Source organism: Echinops telfairi, unplaced genomic scaffold (assembly GCF_000313985.2).
Source record: "Echinops telfairi isolate 266 unplaced genomic scaffold, ASM31398v2 ScPeMD7_7468;HRSCAF=8506_0, whole genome shotgun sequence".
In the NCBI taxonomy this organism is placed as follows: Eukaryota; Metazoa; Chordata; class Mammalia; order Afrosoricida; family Tenrecidae; genus Echinops; species Echinops telfairi.
In genome coordinates this window covers 2,110,866-2,131,044 of record NW_022111369.1, presented here as the reverse complement: position 1 = coordinate 2,131,044, position 20,179 = coordinate 2,110,866, and the positions used below count along the sequence as shown (strand labels likewise).

At 38.3% G+C, this 20,179-nt stretch overlaps 1 protein-coding gene across 16 annotated transcripts in view; it reads right to left on the bottom strand.

Annotated features, from left to right (window-relative positions):
* The window catches only part of CAMK2D (calcium/calmodulin dependent protein kinase II delta), a 332,745-nt gene that overhangs the window by 28,270 nt on the left and 284,296 nt on the right, over positions 1–20,179 (bottom strand). For all 16 annotated transcript variants that reach the window (XM_045284097.1, XM_045284098.1, XM_030888608.2 and 13 more), the window contains one exon: positions 18,975–19,023. In XM_045284097.1, the coding sequence (XP_045140032.1) occupies positions 18,975–19,023 (49 nt within the window). The remainder of the gene's footprint in view (positions 1–18,974; positions 19,024–20,179) is intronic.

Below are 20,179 nucleotides of genomic sequence, written 5' to 3'. Positions count from 1 at the left end.
AGGTGGCAACTCAATGAAAGAAACCCCAACTCCTCACAACTGGGCCAACAGAAAAAGAAAGGAGAAAAGATTGAAGTTGGATCGACAACCATTGCTCACGAAAGTCCTGAAGTAAAAGGCATGTTACAGTGAATGAATTTGCTGCACAAGACCTTTTGCTGTGTTAAATAGCAATGGTTGTACTTGGAGGACACTAAGGTGCACCTAGCGCCAGCCCTGGCATTTTCACTCACCTCACAAGCATGTGACGGTGGTCAATGAAGAAAGAAGACTGCATGGTGATTGACACTTTTGGCTTGTGGCGTTGGAAACGAATACCGACAGTATTATGGACTGCCAGAAACACAAACAAATCTGTCTTGGAAGACATACGGCCAGAATGCTCCTTAGGAGGGAGTATCTGCAAACTCTGTCTGACCTCCTCTCGACATGTTACCAGGCGAGATCAGACCTTGGGAAAGGCTATCATTCTTGATAAAGTAGAGGGTCAACAAAGAGAGGAGGCTCCTCAATGAGATGGACCACAGAGTGGCTGCAATCGTAATCTCGAGCAGAACAACTGCCGCCAGGATGGCACAGGACCAAGCAGTGTTTCGTTTTGCTGTACATACCATCAGTGTGATTCTGAGCCCGCTCAACGGCACCTTGTACAACAAAACAACAACACACACCGACGTGCCAAACTTTGAAAATAAGTGTAGGCTTCTGAGATGCTATGTACCCCCACACACACAGACACCCCCCCCACAGAATGGAAATTGCTATAACGTTTACAATGTCACCATGTCTTTGTCAAGGTAGTGGTGAAAGGCATCTTAGAACAAAAAACCGTGTCTATGATTAGTCACTACATTTTTTTAAACTCAAATTGTGAGGGTGAAAATATCCTATTAGACCAGAAGTTATGAGTCACAGAAGCAAATATTGCTTTTGTTTACTTTTTTAAAAAAAGTAATACTTCACATCGTCACTATCTAATCAACTTAGTTTTGGTATATTCTGCTTTAAATTCTGCTGAGGAAAAGTAATTTAAAAGTGCTTGTTGTAATATATTGGCTATTTTTTATAGACCCAGTAAAGTCATGTTTTAACCAACATGACTGCAGTAAAAATTAAATTTATGAATTTAATGTTTTAGAACTAATAAAATATCACCACTCTCAGTATTTCTAGAAAGTACTATAAAACTAAGTTATCAAATTGTTGTAGAATTTGACATATTTTCCATATATACTTATGAGAATGGAAATACTGTTTTGCATTGGTTCAATTTAAAAGTGAACATTCATCAAAGACCTTATTATTTGCTGAGTAATTAACTTTCCACACTTCTCTATCTTATGCTAACTGTGATTAAGATGGAAGAAGCTCCATAAAAATTATTTGGGGATAGGGTGAAACAATCCAGGAGTTTAGACTACTGAGAATGCCAAGTTATCACTGGTACTTATAGAATTATACTACACAGTGAGGTCTAAATTAAATAACCCTAATGAGGAAATGGTTCGATAGCTCACAAGAATGCTCATGTTAGAAAACTTCTGTACAAACTCTGAGATACCAACTCAAATATAGATGGTTATACACATAATCAATTGAATGTTGGTTCATTTACTGTCTCCTGAGTTAACAGATCAATTTGGTAATCCCATGTGTGCTAGAGGAGAACTGTCCTTTCTAGAGCTTCCAATGACTAATTTTTCACAAGTAGATTACTAGTATTTTTCCCAAGGTTCCTCTGAGTAGACTCGAACTGCCAACCGTTTGCTTTGCAGGCAAGCACATTAACCTATTTGTGCCATTGTGAGACTTCATATATTTAAGTAGCATTAATTTTAGTCTTATCCATATTTAGAAGGTTACAATAGGAGACTTTCTCATTCTTGAAGAGAGGTTTAAATACACAATTTCACATCCGCACACTTTCTGCATTGGTCAAATAGCTTTAAAAAATCATGAGGGATTCTTTGAAGCAACTCATTATTTTTTCCTTCTCTTTATTGACCATTAAGCTTTTCAAATATATTTTTTACAGCTAAGAAATGTCTTTTCATTGTTTTCAGCTTAACTTTGTGTGGCATGATACAATATTGGATGAGACCATTAGATATCGCAGGGGCCCTGGTGGTGTAGTGGTTATGAGTTGGACTGATAACTCCTGGGTCAGCAGTTCGGAACCACCAGCTGCTCTGAAGGAGAAAGACGGGGCTTTCTACTCCCTTAAAGAGTTGTAGTCTCAGGAATTTACAGCGGCAGTTCTACCCTGACCCAAAGGGTCACTATGAATAAGCAGTAAGCTGTGTTTTCATCATAATTCAGATTAAATGTAATTCAGTTATAGAGTAACAATAAAGTACTTAGACTCCACCACCATGTTATTTTTCTCACTAATAAGAAAACATTTCCTAGCATAAGTTGCAAATGATAGTTTAGAATATATATATATATAAATGACCATAGTTTTTTTCCTATTACATAATCTGTCCTAAAATTCAAAATTCTTAGTATTTTCCATTCTGCATGTTTTGTTGAATGGATATACTATAAATACCTACAAACAGTGGTGTTATTAAACCAATTACACTGGTTTAGTATATGTATATAAAAATGATGATTTAAAAACAAACGATAGTTTTAGCTTACTTCATTGGTTAACATCTCTCAAGATGGTCAGTGCCATTTGACACAATGGATTGGGGAATGATCACACTCTTTACAGGACCAATATATGTTTTGGTTTTTGAGATATTTTGCTTGGGAAAAATTTAAATATTTCCCCATAGATATGATCCATTTTAATATGTGGAAGTTTATTTTTATGGAAAACAATTTGCATACATTGTGTTTACTTTCTCAGTCTGAAGTGAGGTAGTTTCTAATTAGCTTAAGACAAAAGGATCATTACTTAACTGTCATTACTTGTCATTACTTAACTGACTTGAGTCATTCCTTTTAAAATGTTAAATTTAGCCTGAAAACAAAACTTGCCTCGGAATTAAAATTTTAAGATTCAAACAAAATCAAATTGTGGTAAAAACCACAGCTTATTCATTCATCCATTTATTGAGTGTCTACTACATGAAATTATGGTGAAAAAACACAACGAATGAAAACGATCTAATTGTTTAAATCCATCATAGGTTTAGGTAATAGTCAACTTAGTAAACCTTTTTTTTTAAGTCACTCACTTGAATTTTAAAGTAAAAATGAATTTGGTTTCTATAGTTATCTTCTGTGCTTATATATGTAGGTATTCTTTTGGTGTTAATATTTGAAGATGTTTTACACTTAACTGAAATAAATAGTCCAGAAAAGAGAATCACTCTTGCTAAAACAAATTTTAAAACTCAAGCACCGTTCGAGTGGTCTTTTTAAATGGTGATTCTATATACTTATATCATGTACTCAGAATAGAATGGCAAGAATAATATAATTTTACTAAATGACTATCATGGGCTAAGCATTATACCAGGGATTTGACTAATGTGATCTCTATTAATCATAACTATAATCTGTCATTGTTATTATTGTTAGGTAAAGCCATATGAAATTACCATTTTTATGAGTTAAAAAAGTCCAAGTATTGACATATTATTATGCCCACTGTATATATGATTTAAAGAAGCAATATGACTAGCCATATTTCACAGCCAATAAAGGACTGGGGTGAGGTGAAACATCTACTGCATGTATTTGAAGCTGAAGGACATGCACAATCCAAGTTAAAAAGAGGATCTCTTGAATGACTTTACACTTGTATTATCTGTGTTCTTTGCTGCGAGGTTATGGGAGGGACGCACGGTGATGAAAATGTCTGAAGAGAAAGTGTTGTGGTATGATCATAACTTTAAGAGAATTCTGATTAGTTTAACGGCTGCTAATATGGCATTTCTGGAATCCACTTAGCTACCTCCTTCCATAAAGCAAATATTTACGATGCATACTATTGCCAACCTCTATTCGGGCTACAGTAGCTATAGCTGTGAGCAAAATGGACAAAAATTTGTGCCCTGAAAAGCCTGCATTCCAGGAGAAGGGAGAGAGACTAGAGCAAATAAAACAGGTAATACTTCAGATAATGGCAGATGCAAAGAAAGAAAGCAGGGAAGCAAGTGGGGGAAATACTAGGCTGAAGGGATACAACTTAATCCAGTTATCAGGGAAGTGTCACTATTGGGTAAAATTTGACAGATTTCCAGGAGAACAGGAACAGGTGGTAAGCCATAGGGAGACTGTGTCCAGACTCACACACAAAGCGGACAAGTGCAAATGCTTGACAAGCGCCAGGAAGAGCAGGAAGCAGGGTTCTTGGAGTACATATAATAGGAAATGAGGTCCGGTGGTAAAGGAGGTCTTTCTGGGGAGGGTCTTGACAATGATTCCAAAGCCCTTGGAAGTGACTGGCTGTGTCAGTATAGACTCAAGATGGTGGGGTCCTGGATCCGGGGGAAGGCAGAGGAGCTGGGGAACTGTGGTCAATTCCAAGTGTATTTTGAAGGGAGCACTAACAGGATTTGTCGAATCAGTGCATGTGAGGATATAATCCAAACTGAGGGGATCAAAACGGTCCCAAGATAGAGATCTCAGTATTTAAAAGAACTAACATACAACACAATCATGTTAAAATCAGTTTTGAGGTGACTTTAGACATTAATTTTTTAAGTTGAGAAAAGGAAACATAGTAATAATGTAATTAAGAGCAAGGCACTATAGATTGTCTTGTCAGTACTACTGAGATGAGATGGTGCTAAATGGGATGTTCTGAGGTAGAAGAGTGTTTTGAACATACTAAAATATAATTTAACCTATATAATTTAACCTATAACTTAGACATGAAATTGTTTGAGAGATTTCATTAAAATTTAGATTTCTTATTAAAGCAAACACAAATAGTTTGGGAATATCTACCCAAAGTATGGTTTTTAATTTTGCTTCAGTTTAAAGAGATGAAATCAACCATGCAAAGATATTTGCATATTATAAATAGCATCTTTGGGTACTGAAGTCCCACTTATATGTAATCAGTAGGGTCGTGCTATTTGGTAGAAAAGCTAGTTTTGTCACAGTAAGGGAAATCAGACCAAACCAAATTAAAAAAAAAAAACCAACCCCCAAATCAACCCTTTATACCAATCATAAGTCTTTTTTACACGATTCAAAACAAAACAAAATTCCACTGCCACTGAGTGGATTCTTACTCCAAGTGTCACTTATGGAATCCCTGAGGCTTTAAGTCTTTCAACGAGTAGATAGCCTCCTCTTTCTCCAGGGGAGGAGCTAGTGGCTTTGAACTGCTGACCTAGTGGGGCCAGTCCATCTCTTACCTAACAGGGATGGTGGTAAAACCTGCTAAAAAATATTGGCCAAGGAAAAATGTTACACTTTTCCATATCAAAAGAAATAAAGAAAGGTGACCCTCTCATTCACAAATTTTAGGAATGTTATTTTATTCATGTGCTTGCGAAGAATTTTTCCTTGTCACAGAATACAAGTGTAAACATAAAAGTGTACAACCAGCCATTCGATAGAAAAATGCACAGCTGACAGGATTAAATAAGACCACTACACAATGGACATTTCCCTGGGGAAAAAAATTAGGGCCTTTTTAGTGTCAGTCTTTTCTACCATGTCTCATGCAAAACCTAGTAATCATTAAAAATATAAATACGTGAAACAATATTTTGAAGCTAGAGTCCTATGTTAAAATTAGTTATTGTATCACATGCATGCAACACTGTTTATAGATATGCCTTTGTGTTTACTTTAAAATACATACATTATTTCTTATGTTAGTCCTGTCTGGAGACCAGCCACAAAGAATCAATGAGGGGAGAGAAGGAAAAAGAGCAGCTATTGGAATAAAAATTTAACATTCTCTTGCCCCAAGATATATCAGCATTAGAAATGAGACAAAAAGTTACGAGGCTGGTTAAGGACGGTGGCCTTCTTACTGACCACAAAGATTAGTATTAGGCCAGGTCCTTAGAGGCTAAGCAGCGTGCAGGGAATGAGCTTCAAAGGAACATAGGAAGAGGTCAAAATCCAGAGAGAGAAACCAACATGAAAAGTGAAAAGAAAAATCCATTTGCTTGAATGAAAAATGGGGACCTGAGGAGAAATACTGTTTTCTATTTGAGAAACAGTTGATTTAATTAAGTAACGATGGTAGACCGAACCACATTGTTTCCCTGATATCATGAATTTTGTGTAAGGTATACAGTTACTGAGAGACACACTTATGATTTCTCCAGGGCATTTGGAAATAAGAATTAAATTTTAGACTTGTCATGACTTCTGTTTTTCTCTTGGAAAAGTAACACATCTCTATATGCCCATTCTAAGCTTCCCTTCTGACCTCATACTTACCCAGACTCCTGGCTATACAAGGGGGTGCCCCCCAAAAAACAACAGAATTTTTTTTCAAAGTATTTAATTTTTTTTACAAAACAATCTTATCACCTTCAAAGTACTCATTACACTTTATACATTTCAAATCTGCGATTCCATCTTGGAAACATTTTTCAATCTCATCTGTTTGGATAGCTGACAGCACCTCCTTTGTTTTATTCTTCATCTCTTCTGTTATCAAACTGCTGTCCTTTCATGTCCCTCTTCATTCATGGAAATAAAAAGAAGTCACATGGAGCGAGGTCAGGTGAGTCAGGAGTTTGGGGCCAGAGAGGCATGCTGCTTTTTACCAAAAACTGGAGCACCGAGATGGCTGCGTGAGCAGGTGCATTGTCTTGGCAAAACCAATCCTCCGTCTGCCACAAATCAGGCCTTTTTAGGTCACACACTGCACTTCTAAATAGAAATCTTGATTGAACAGTCTGACCTGGTGGAACAAATTCTAAATGTACTAGGAGTCGACATTTTTGTCCATTTGGGAAGTTGACAAACATCAATCAACATTTCACCTTTTTTGAAATGAGAAAACCACTCGAGTTTTTCCCATATCGCTGTCCTTGTAAGCTGTGTTCAACATCACAACAGTTTCTGTGGTATTTTTCCCAAGCAGGAAACAAAATTTCACAGCCACATGCTGTTCTCTTAAATTGGCTATCACAAAAAAACGAGGTTTGAGCGAAACTGCTTTTACAAAAAGATTCACTGTGTGCACTAACTCAGGGCAAGTTGGTTGATGCTTGCCTAGTGGGAAAAATGTGTACGATGGAAGCTCCCCTCCACCCAATGCAATTCCAATTGGGGGGAGGTACCCCTCGTATGATATATGATATATTTATAATCCCCAATTCCCTCCATCTATTCATGAAATTGAGTCACCTGACATCTGATTTCCTATGAGCAATTTGTGGGCCTTTCTCCATATCCCGTGGACTACTACACTAGCAGTCACTTTAACATTTCTCTAGCTCCCTCCAAGAATGAATACGCATTCCTCATGGCGGACAGAGTCCTGGTCTCTGAAAGGCGTGCACTATGGGCTGGCCTTGTGCCAGAGGCTGTCTGGGGCTGCCGCACAAGGCAGTGTCCCGAGTCTGTCTCTGCTGCATATTCTTATCTTCGTTATACATTTGCTGTGACGATGAAGTGATATAAAAAACAAGTAAAGGCCTTAAAGCCTGTTTATCTGCTTTACATATGCAAGGGCAAAGCAGCACTTGCTTCTAATCTAGAACGATGACCTCCAGCAGAATTAAGTATACAAAAACTGACAAATAACTTGCTGTTATCAATGAGATCAAGATATTCTTTTAGCAGTTGTTTGCGACCTTCCTAACGCTGCTACCCTTTCATACAGTTCCTCATGTGGTGGTGACCCCAACCATAACATCATTTTCATTGCTACTTCATCACTGTAATTTTGCTAGTGTTATGAATCATAATGTAAATATCTGATAGGTAGGATGTATTTTCATTATTAAAATTGAACATCATTAAAGCATAGTGATTAATCACAAAAACACTATGTAATTATTTATTGTGAAATATTTATTTCTAATGACAAATAAATGAAATTTTGTCTTGAAGCATGATGTAGCATGGGTAATAGTCTTCTCGCAGGTGGGCATAACTGCATGTGGATGGACCCGCCTGGAGATGGATAGATGAGCGGTATCTCAGTTCCTAGGACCATTGGAAATATGGGTTTTCTGATGGTCTTAGGCAACCCCTGTGAAAGGGTCGTTTGACCCCAAAGGGGGTCGCGACCCACCGGTTGAGAGCCACTGCTTTATAGCATTGGAGTTATGCTTTTGCAAGTAGCTTTGCATTTACGCTTCATTGGAGATGCTTGTGCAAAAGATAAGCTAACACCTTTCATTACAGTTACCCTTTATCTCATTCTTTAGGACCTCACACCTGATGCCAAGAGCAAAAGGCAATTTTTGATGATCCAAGATTGCTACCTGTCTTGAGATTCTTGATGTTTGTCAGAACACCTCCCAGACACAAGCCCTTGCCACTAACTTTTCTGGAATTCTTTAACATATAATTGTGTAGAATACAAAAATGGGGTATATGAAAACTAAGGGATTCTAGAAATCTAAAAAGCAGTCCACTTTAGGGACTAAACATCTTATCCTAGCTCCTGTTAAGCCACTTACTTTATGACCTTACCTCTCTAAGCACTGAAAACATTGGGGCAATAGGACCTACTTACTAGTTTTACTGAGAATGTAATGTAATGTAGCCTTTGGCTACTCGGTGATCACTTTTATCACAAGCATTGAGTCTTTGCTAGAAACTATGAAACTTGCTTATTTCTTTCCCCATAGAGTGGAGCTCTCTTATCTACAGTCTCATTTTAAAATACCCAGTGTCTTTAGCTGTGATGGGAAGCCAATGACTCCATAACAACTATTCATTGAAAGAGTAACTGACTAATCAATGCATAAAACAACAGCAAATGCCTCCAGTCTTATTCTATATTTTTAATCCACAAATTTAGTTCAGATTCACGCATTCTAATACCTAAACAAAACGAAGCTCAACCCTCCAATGGTCTTTTCTTTTTGACAACATGCGAAAACTGGTCTTGTATGCTAATCTGAATGTGTTGCCAGTGTGGTCTGCCTTTGGAAATGAGACTACGTGGCTTCCCTGATCAAAACTTTCTAATTCTCAGGGTCTATGATACCAACTCACCCTTCTTAATAGGTTCTCACTTTTCAAGCTTGCTCTCGCGCTCTTTCCCAGCATGCATTTCACTTTTTAGTAGCATCCTGAGGTGCCTCACTACACTATGCTCTGCTTCCGTGTCCTTTCACCCGCAGCATGTTTTCTCTTACACCCCTCACCTGATTAATTGCTCCTATCTCTTAATCTTATTTTCAAAAGTTGTATCGCTGGGAATCCTTCAGAGTAAGCTCATCTGGATCGGTGCTCTCCATGTGTTCTAGGACACATGTACTAGAAGATCTGTGATAGCGCCCCTTGAGGACCTTGAACATGGCAGCACAGCTACAGTCATCTTTGCATATCCCATGACTCATGTAGGATCTGACGCCAATCACTATCAGCAGCTGACACTGGCTGCAACACTTGACACTGTGACAAGCAGTTTAGAAGCCTTTTCCTTCTAATTTTCAACTTGACAATGAAGTAAATGCTATCTACCTATTACCCACAGGGATACTGTGAAGTTCAGTAAGTTTATCCAGGTCTGCAAAGCTCTCGATCGAACTGGGTGTTGGGACCAGGATGAAATAGATAATATTTATTGTGGTTCCATGTTGGGTTGTTAGCTGCAAGGTTAGCAGTTTGAAACCACCAGCTGCTCTGTGGGAGGAAAATGGGGCTTTCTGGTCCCATAAATACAGCCTCAGAAATTCACTGGGGGCAGTTCTATGCTAACTTGCCGGGTCACTATGAGTCAGCATTGACTCGATGGCAGTGAGTTTGGTTTGGGGGTATGAATCCCATCAAAGTAGGGCAGCTTTCTGGATGCTCAACTTCAGAAGAAAATCACACAAAAGACACCAAAGAGCTCCTACTTTCTAGCTTTTCTTACTTCAACACTATTTTTATGAAAATTTGATAATTCAGCCTTAACATATCACATATATTTAGAAAAGCAAACTCACAGCCCAGGAAAAAAACAGAAAACATATGCACCTAAATCCAGCCAATACATGCATTGCCTAGTTACTGGAGTGTAGCAACAACTTCCAGAACAGGGACTCTGAAACTAGATCTATAGCACTTGGACCTTTCCTTTATATCCAACCGTTACCTGTCAATAACTATATCATCATCAGTGGGCTGACCTGGTAACATTCTGAAGCATGGCAATGTTTAAAGTAAAGTTGACTTGATTCTTTTTGTGTGTGTAATTTAGTTACATGCTAAGCTAGCCCTCGTGGTGTGGTGGGCTAACTGTTGAGCTGCCAATCACAATGTTAGAGGTTCAACCACTTGCTGTCTGTGGGCGAAAGTTGTGGCAGTCAACATCTGTAAAGCTTTACAGTCTCAGAACCTCTGGAATACTTCTACTTCGTCAGACAGGTGTGAGTTGGAAACGGCTTGATGACAGTGGATGTGCGGTTGGTGTAACCCCTATAATTTACCAGGATTGTTGCCGGGTGCTGTTGACTTCATTGCGACTCCTAGTGATCTGTGTACAACGGAATCAAGCGTTGCTCGGGTCTGTGCCATGTTCACGATTGTTCTGTTTGAACCTCCTGTTGCAGCCACCATGTCAATCCATCCCACTGACGGTTTCCTGTTCTCAATGACCCTCTAGCAAGCACACGATCCTCTTCCAGGGACCGGTTCTCCCTGAGGTGAGAGGAAGTCTCACCCTCCTCCCTCTGAGGAGTTAGCTGGAGTACTACCTCCAAGAGAGAATTCTGTCGCTGTTGTTCTCTGGGAGTCCGAGGTTCTTTGCATGTCCATTGTGAGCACCATACCCCAACGTGCCCATGCTCCTGTCGTCTGCTTTACTCATCATCCTGTTTCTACATCCCAATGGGACAACTGAAAATATCCAGGCTTGGGTCAGGCACATCTTATTCATCTAAGTGGCCTCTTTGCTAGTTAATACTTTAAAGAGGTCTTGTGAAGCAGATTTGCCCAGTGCACAAGGTCATTTGCTTTTTTTGACCTTTGCTTCCATACATGTTGAGTGTATGTGTAGATCCAAATGAAATGAATTCCTTAACAATTAAATTTTTTTTCTTCAGTTTATTGTGATGTTGTCTATGAATCCAGTTTTGAGGATTTAAATTTTTTCCCATTTATATCAGAATTAGCCCAGCTGATTTGAAACTCCCTTAACCATTTACACAAGTCTTGTTATTTTGCTTGGCATGTTATCATGCAAAATCATCTTTGCCTCCTTTAGACTTGACATATATGTGTCTATAGTGTCCACTTAGTACTCCGGACATTCTAGGTGGCCATAAAGATTTGTTGCATTAGTTTGCATACGGAAAACATTATCACTCTAGATGTAGAAAAAATACAAATCAAAATATCTTATTCCTATACAGCCTTCTTTCACTAAACTCCTTTATGCAGTAATCTCTTCTGTGTCTTCTTTACATCAAAGATATTTTAGTACAAATATCTCACAGAAAAAAAAAGAAAACCACCTTAGTGCCAATTCACTGACTTACAAATAAATATCACTAGATGATAGAGATATAATTTCCTATTATTTCTAGATAATTTATTGGCAGAAAATAATTCAAACTCAGAAAATGAGCTAATAAATATTTATTTTATTCTAACATATAACTTCAGAATTATATACTATGATTAAACTTTTACATAGAAATGAATAAGTCAAATAGTAATTTTAGATAAGGGTTAAAGTAGTTTTGTACAGTAGATACTTTAGACACATGAAGCACTACCCCATAATCATTCTTATTTAATGTCTTAAATGTAGACTCCATTAGTGAAACAGTAATATTTTGGATATATAGGTTAGTGGACAGCAATCTCCCCATTGTAATAATATTCCCTAAACTGGCAATTTATTCCTTTTTTCAACTGCTAATGAACTCTTTGTTTCATTTTAATAGCTTATATAATTAACATTTATATTACTGTATATACATCATCTTATGCTACATAATTGCACATTAATTAATATTTAAAAAATCTTCCTAATATTCTACTACTAGCACTATATTGAATCAGGGGCCGGAAAAAAAGACATAATGTGGTATTTTAGATTTTTAATATTTAAATTCTATTGTGAGGAGGAAAACGGATTCAGGGACGTTTTGCAGCAATCTGAGAAGATAACAGCGATGGAGGAATACTCTACTTTAAAACTTACATATAACTTTAAATTTAACATATTATTAAATTGTACTCTTTTTATTAAGGACAAAGTAGAAACATGGAAAAATTTCACTTAACATAATAACTATATAATGCAGACTAGGTTTTATGCAACACAAAAATTTTAATTATATAAATTGTAAATCTCATGTTTTATATTTCCACATAAAGTGATAGCTACCTATAGCTAATGTCAATTTAAATTTCTGAATAATTGAAAGGAATCCAAAATTTTGAAACGTGATAACACAGTCAAGCTTTAGAGGGGTGGAGTAATGCAGCAACATGAGCTCTTAGAATGTAAGCAACAGCGGGTGCGTTAGGCCTATACGTTTTTGCTATAGTTTTACACCTGCATATAGAGCTTCACAAATGAGCAGGAAAACCCATTCATACAACGTTTATTAAGATAAAGAAAGTTTATGTTTTCTAATGTTAAATGTGCATTTATATATTTTGTTTTGATTTTGGACTATTTTAAGCTGGGCTTGGCAATAATTTTCCCCTGTATTTTATCAACGTCAATAAGCAAACCTGAGGCTATCACTGACAAGATTAAGGTACAAACCTAGGAGGAAGCAGAAGAAGCAAGAGAAAAACAGAGTTAATAGGAAGGTGAAATATAAGGCATGTGAGAAAGAAAGAAAAAAAGAGGTAAAGAGAATGAGAATGTTTTTAACATTGGAGAAAGTGGTAAAGTGAAATGGATCTCCACCAGTCCTACAAGTTATAGATACTGACTTAAAATTTAAAAGATCAACCAGTTACAGATACATACACGCAGACAACAATTTTCCTTCAAAGATTTCTTTTTTAAAAGCAAGGTCTGGATTACATAGTTAAAAGATGCTACTATACATTACACTTCAGGTCTTTTTAGAAATGTTTAGCCTTTGTGGTAGTTACATAATCTGGTGTCGATTTGAGAGGATTAAGAGTGAAGGGGTGGAGTCTGGCCTGTCAATCAAGATATAACCAATGTGGCCTCTGTGCGGGCATGGCTTTCTAGTGAGAATTCTGGGAACTCCTGTATTTTCCTCCTTTGAGGCAGGAGACACCTCTCTCTCTCTGCTCACTTCCTGTGAGACATCCTTGAGGAGAAGCCACAGGGACCTACCCTGATGCAACCCTGGGAACTGAATACCCCTGCCAGGGCTGAGATGCTTCTACTGCCACTGACTTAGCACCCACTGGCCTGTGATCTTCCTCCATTTGGTGTCATTGCATGTGTTATCTGAGTCTGAAGAGGACTTTATAGATTGGTATCGGACATATGGGCTAATATCAGACTTATGGACTTGATCTGGACTGGGCTGCGAAGTTTTCTTAATATTCAACTGCTCTTGTATATAAACCTCCTTTTTATACACATTTGTGTGTCTATGAATTTGTTTCTCTAGTCCACCCAGACTACCACAGCCTCATAGGATCGCGCATTTATCAGCAGTCCTTAAATACAATATCCAGAACTTAGTGATCTGTAGATGGTCATTTTTTGAAGAGAGAAGTACATAGAAGACCCAAGGTCCAAATGAGTTACCAACTGTATGGAAATCCGAAGAAGACTGGCTTCATGCAATCATCTTCACAAGGAAATGAAAATTTTTATCGACAAAAGCGAACATAAGAATAACAATCTGGGAGTTTAGTGTGTGGACTGTCCACTAATGTACGCATTTATAAAAGATATGTACCAAAAAGAGTCATGAATCCAGTGGTTCTGGAGTTTAGATGAGGCTATAGCCTCCAGGCATCATCAGAAATCAGGAAGTCCTCACCCGAGTGATAAGGTGTTGAGCTCTTTGCCTTTAAAGTAGTCTTTTGCAGATATGATCTGCAGTTTCATTACCTCAACTGATTAGCCAGCAGAAGGCAAAAGGGATAACAAATAAGGATGAAGTTCTTAGACCCAGTCAGTTTCACAGCAATACATTTCGGCTTGGTAAATAGTGCTTCAACGGCCTAGGCTTGGTGAATAGCACTCCAACGGCCTAGACATGTAAGAAGGATGAATACAGTAAGATCCAAGGAGCTGCTGAATGGTGAGCTGAATTGAGATGCAGGAAACAGGATCAGTGATAAAGACGCCAGAAGGCCATACAGGAGCCCAACTTCGACAGGTGTTGCACAGCTCTGGAAGGCTGAGAAAAAGCAGCAGATGGACCAAACTGATGCGCGCCTATCAGAGATGAAGTGGCTGATTCTGAGCAATGGTATTGGGCACGTTTTGAGGTGGAGAGACACTGTGGCACACAGCGACAGGCCTTGCAAACTGTGGCTAAAGCGACAAACCAAAGGACAGTCTTCAAATGTATACAGAATGGGAATGACCATTGCTACATCCCATTGGCTTTAGAACCCCCCAGGCCCTTGGAGAGTAGCACTGTTATATTGTCAGCTACACACTGAGGTCTACTGATGACAGCTGTTCAGTAACACCTGCAAAGTCCAAAAAGGTATTTTCTTAATAAGAGGAATTGTTTTACTAGAAAAAGAAACTGCTGTATGTTTTTGCTGTGTATATTTGCAACAACAGTAAAATAACAGGAATTACTAGAAATAGTTTCAAAAGACAAATGACTACTTCAGTCATTTTATACCTCAAATCATTCATATCATTATAAAAATTCTTTAAGGAAAACATTTAAAAAATGAGTACTAAATGTCTGCTATTACTATTGTTCTTCCACAGTGATGCCCATGCCTTGCTGAGACTCCCATTTGTCTTTAAAACAGTAGAGCCTTTCCCTGGTATTCAGTTTGCTGCTGAGTTTACTGGTCAAAGATAGCACTTGGTTTCTGGACACGCGACCAAACTAGGAAGTTGCTCAAAAGGCCAAATGGTCTAGGGTGTCAACACATTGCCTTTCAGGAAGAAAACAATGGACGTTAAATGTGCTTTTGAGCAGGAGCTGTAAAATAAGACAAGTTCCTCAGGATGACTAAAGGCTTAAGAGAGAAAATGTGGTTACAGCGTATGCTGAAGTCTAGCTCTTCATTCGGAGTTTTCCAGTAAGGTTTTGTGATAGTGAAATAAGCCAGAGACATAGGCCTAAAGTGGCAGCATGAGAGATTCCTATAAAACATGTTGAAGAAGAATTTTTTCTATAAGCCAGTGAAAGATCTTGAGTGAGTTCACAAGGAGAAGCACATAGAACTCAGGAAAAGAGTAGGCCCTCCAGAAATAGTAAACATTTGCTGCACGGATGAGGAAACTGAGGTGGTCTGGCTCCAACTCAAGGGTCAGCCATATACTGGGCATCATAAGAGCCAAGAGCCTTTTTGAACGGCAATTGGACAATCCGAGTTCAAGGAAAGAGGGTTTTCTCCAAATCGTTGATCCTGAGAAATCCTCGGGTACCCCGTACTGTGTAGATCCCCTCATCTGCTCTACTTCTGTCCTCCTTTGAGAAGGGCTCGTCAATCCGGGGTATTAGAGCATCACTCCCTCAAACTTCCCACCCACCCTTTCAAAGAAAACGCGAGAAAAAGTTACTCTGCTATTGTTTCTTCCCCCCTCCCCGCACTTTGGCTAACTCACCACGATGTGTATATTTTCCTCATTACATTTCTTTATAGTAGAGAGGAACAGTAGCCAACACTTCCAGGTTAGCCCTCAGAGATGGTGTAGACTGTGCACTGCATTTGGCATGGGAACTATGTTCTCTATGTTTGAGCAATTGTGTATCACACACGACACAATGTAAGTCAGATGTTGGAGCTACATGTGCTGCCTACGAGACCGTCAGCCTGCATGGGAACCCTGTGTAGGGCCTGTTGGGGCTGGTGTTTCACCATCGATACCAACATTGTACTGAAAGGGGTGAGCTGAGAAGCGTGTGGAAGGAAGGCATGCAACTTTTGTAGACAAAATATGGTTTTCTTCAGAAGACGTGGTTACATAAGCTTTGTCCTGTGAACTCGTAGTGTTATATATAGAGCTAATTTTAGGTTTCAATGGAGCTGGAAAATAAATACCTTCCCTAACAGGATACTTAGAGCTACAGAAAACTGTGAAGTAAAGATGTACAAGCAGAGCCACTCAAATGCCACACTATGTTAAGGTCTTTCTGGAGAACTATGCACTAATAGATGCTGGACCAGCATATCACCAGCAATAATACAGATATTAAAGGCCCCTATGACAGTTTTCATACACCTGCTTTACAGTCAGAAAGATGGTCTGGGTGACCTTTCGAAATGTCGTCTAGTCTGAAAGATCCCTGATATAATTCAACATTAAAAAGGGTTACCAGCAGAAAGCTGTTATGGGTCTGAACGAATATAAATGGGGGCTCATAGGTTATAGCTATGACTGATTCAGAATAGTAAAAGTAAGCAAAAAAATTTATTTATTCAGTTAAAAGAATAAACTAAAGCACCTTGAACTCAACTATCAGCTGCATTTTTCTTTTGGTCCCAATCTTATGCTTCATTTAAGGTGACCAGATTTTAACATTGATAAAGCGGGACACCAGTGGGACACCATTGATAAAACTCATATCCTGGTGAAATAGCCACATGGCAGCTGAAAACCATATACCCTAGCTTGTCATGCATTCTTTCCAAAAATTGGGACTTTTTAAAAACGCCGCGGGATGTGGGATAAACTGTTAAAAATCAGGACTGTGCCGCCAAAAGCGGGGTGTCTGGTCACCTTAGCTTATTTTCTCTATCAATTGGTGAGTTTAGAAGCAGCATAACTATAAAGACCAATTTGGAAAATTCAAGATGAAACACATAGCATTGCTGTGATTTGTAGAAGATAATTGAGATCTTAGTACTAATGATAGAATTTCAATTGATTGAAGAAAATATGTCAATCTTCACAGAAATACTGGCAGGCTCTCTTTATAGACTGATAATTACATAAATTAATAGAAAGTCATCCTGAACCAATCCTTAGTAGATATATGTAAGAAGTCAAGTGAGATAAGAAATAAAATTTTTAAAGCCCTGCTGTGATCACCAAAGGACCCGTGGGTAAATGTTAGAGTGCTGCTAACCATGACGCTGGCGACTCAAAGCCACCAGCCACTTGGTGTGAGAAGATTGCCGCTGTCTGTAAAGATTTACAAAGTCTCCGAAACCCTGTACAGGGCTGCTGTCAGTGGGTTGACTTGTTGGCAGTGGGTTGTCTTCGTTGTGGTTGTATTCCTTTGATGGTCACCAAGGATTAAACACATTCCTTTGGAGAAAGAGCTAACTCTCTCTCTCTCTTTCTCTCTTGGTGTGCTTACTGAGATGTTCCAATTTTCCTCATCCTATTTAGTTATCTAAAGATTCAACCTCCCCGGGGGATAGTGAGAGAATGAAAAGATAAGAGAATTTTTCTATAAACGCTTTGAAGGCCCCGTCGTGCACTGGTTATTTTCTCTTTCTGGTTCCTATTCAAGGGACGAGCACGAAACCCTCCTGTAAACATGTTGAGTGATGACAGGGCTAAGGGACAGAAGGCACCCTCAGAGATGATGCTTTCTGAATCCTCGGGAAGCTCCAGGGCACACCTGCTCCTTTGATCGCAAAAGCAAACAACTTGTCTCTTGAATATGACTGGCATCGATGATTCATAAAGTCACATCAGCTCAAATTTAAGCTCAGGGGCAAGAACGAGATCAATAACCTTACTGAATCAAATCTTCGGCACAGCTATCTACCTTTCAACTGTAAAAAATAATGATTAGCCACCTTCGGCAGAGTTAGGTCAGTGCGCTAATAATGTAAATAGTGTGCTTTAATAGCTACAGCTGTGCTAACCAACCGAAGAGGAAAAAATCAGAGGAGGTGAATGTGAGCGTGTGGTCTGTAGCCAGCTTTACTTCCTGTATTTCCCACCCCGCTCCTGCAGCTAAGGGTTTCCACGCTCTTCATTCATTCACATGGATGTAACATGTCACGGCGATAACTTGCTCATTCCACCATTAGATTAAAGGCTCCTATTTTAGGCAATTGTATTTTCTGATTATATTTACTTAATTGGTGTATTGTTCCTTTAAGTATCTCTAGTGTGGTCTTTCTTTTGTGGAATTGCTTCTAGACAAGCCCAGAGTGTAGTCACAGACATTGAATTACCAAAATAAAAATAAAATGCTGCAAAAATAGAAGGAAGCAAAATGAACCTTTTCAAATCAGCAATGCAGTAAAGAAGTAGGCCAACTTCAAACATGTGATTAGTATGTGTGGGCAGAGGCATTGAGATAATGCCTGAAAATGTGCTAGGAGTGGTGCTGACCTACAGCTAAAATAGTGCTGGTGACTGAATTGAATGAAGATCAAGAATGAAACAGAAAAGCCCATGAAAACCTAGGATTGAGAAAAAAAAGGAAGCCAACTACAAATACTATATTCCATAAAACCTGTCTAAAGTTACAAAAAGAATTATACTCCATCCTTGAATATACATCACATTCTAGATGGGGTCATGAATGTAACCAAGACTTAGATATTACATTTCCAAACTACTGTTACTAGTTTGAAATCCCAGTGTATATAACTATATCACGTTATCTACAGTTTAACAAATGAGAGAAAATAATTATGAAAGAAAAAATGTGACAAACTAAATCCACATAGCTTAAATAATAATGTTCTCATAAAAGGAAAATATTTTGTATCTACCAAGTTCCCAAACTTGTAGTTACTTTGAAAAACTACACATACTATTTTAATCTCTGAAATATGTTCTGGGTTAGAATTCTTCATTTCTAACTTATTCATACCTTTCACATCTTCATCCTCAATTGTGGTGTTTGAACTCTCGGTGGATTCCTATTGAGAAGAAAACACATTCAAGTTGCAAACAATGAACAGGTTGGCTTCTTGAATTAAAAAAAAGAAAGAAGAAAATATAAAAATATATGGACAGTGATGTACATCATGCAAAATCCTGCAGCAGGCCGTGTGCTTATGCGGACATGCAAATGAACAAATACATTATGTGATTTAAACAGAAATAAAATGCTGAAATACTGCACAGAATTCAAACACGGAGTATTCTGGTTGGCTAATCTCTGAGGTCATGTGATTTTAGGCAATTTGTAGAAAGCACAGAAGTATGCGATTTATATTAAAAACCGTGAGACCATGTTTGTGTCACCATGCCCCATAAGATGCATTTTTTCCTGTATATTTATGAGGAAATGGGTATACTGGCATAATGGAACAAAACATACAAATTTTTTTCCTAATTAATTACCCACGAACTGTACCTTCTTTGTGTGAGGCACCATGCCAAGCACTGCATTTCCAGACTGTTCATTCCTTTGTTGAACAAAAAGGCATTTCACTGCGTCCTTTGATGAAGACGCTAAAGCTACTAAGCTAACATATGCTGACTATACTTTTAGGAATTTTCAAATCCTACATTTATGATGAATAATTTACTTTCAAGGATACCTCAATTTTCCATTCATTTCGAAATTAGAAATTGCTGTCATCGATAAGATCTCTGCTCCCATAAGGAAGGCAAAGCTATTCCATAATTGAAACTGAAATTAGTAAACACTCTTCACAGGCCCTGTAACTGTCAATCATAATATCCATCCCCTAAAGTGGCTTAATAAACATACAGCAATATTCATAAGACGTAAGTTTTCACTTGTTGGAATGATTAAAGTTAAGAGCCGAGACAACAATTGGAAGCAAGAACCCAATCAGTAGTTACATGCTCAACATGCAAACCACACTTTGGTAAATTACTCAAACATGAATCAATGTCCTTTTTGAGATTCAAAGGTCAAACTGGATATTAACTTGTATAATTACTATATATACTATGTAAGCTGATAGAAACCCATTCCACTGCTACCCATCGACTCTAACTTAAAGAGACGCTAGAGGACAGAGAACAACTTCCCTAGAGGGTTTCCAAGGATTTTCTCCGGCAACATGGCTGGGAGGTCCAGACTGCTGACCTTCCCAGTGG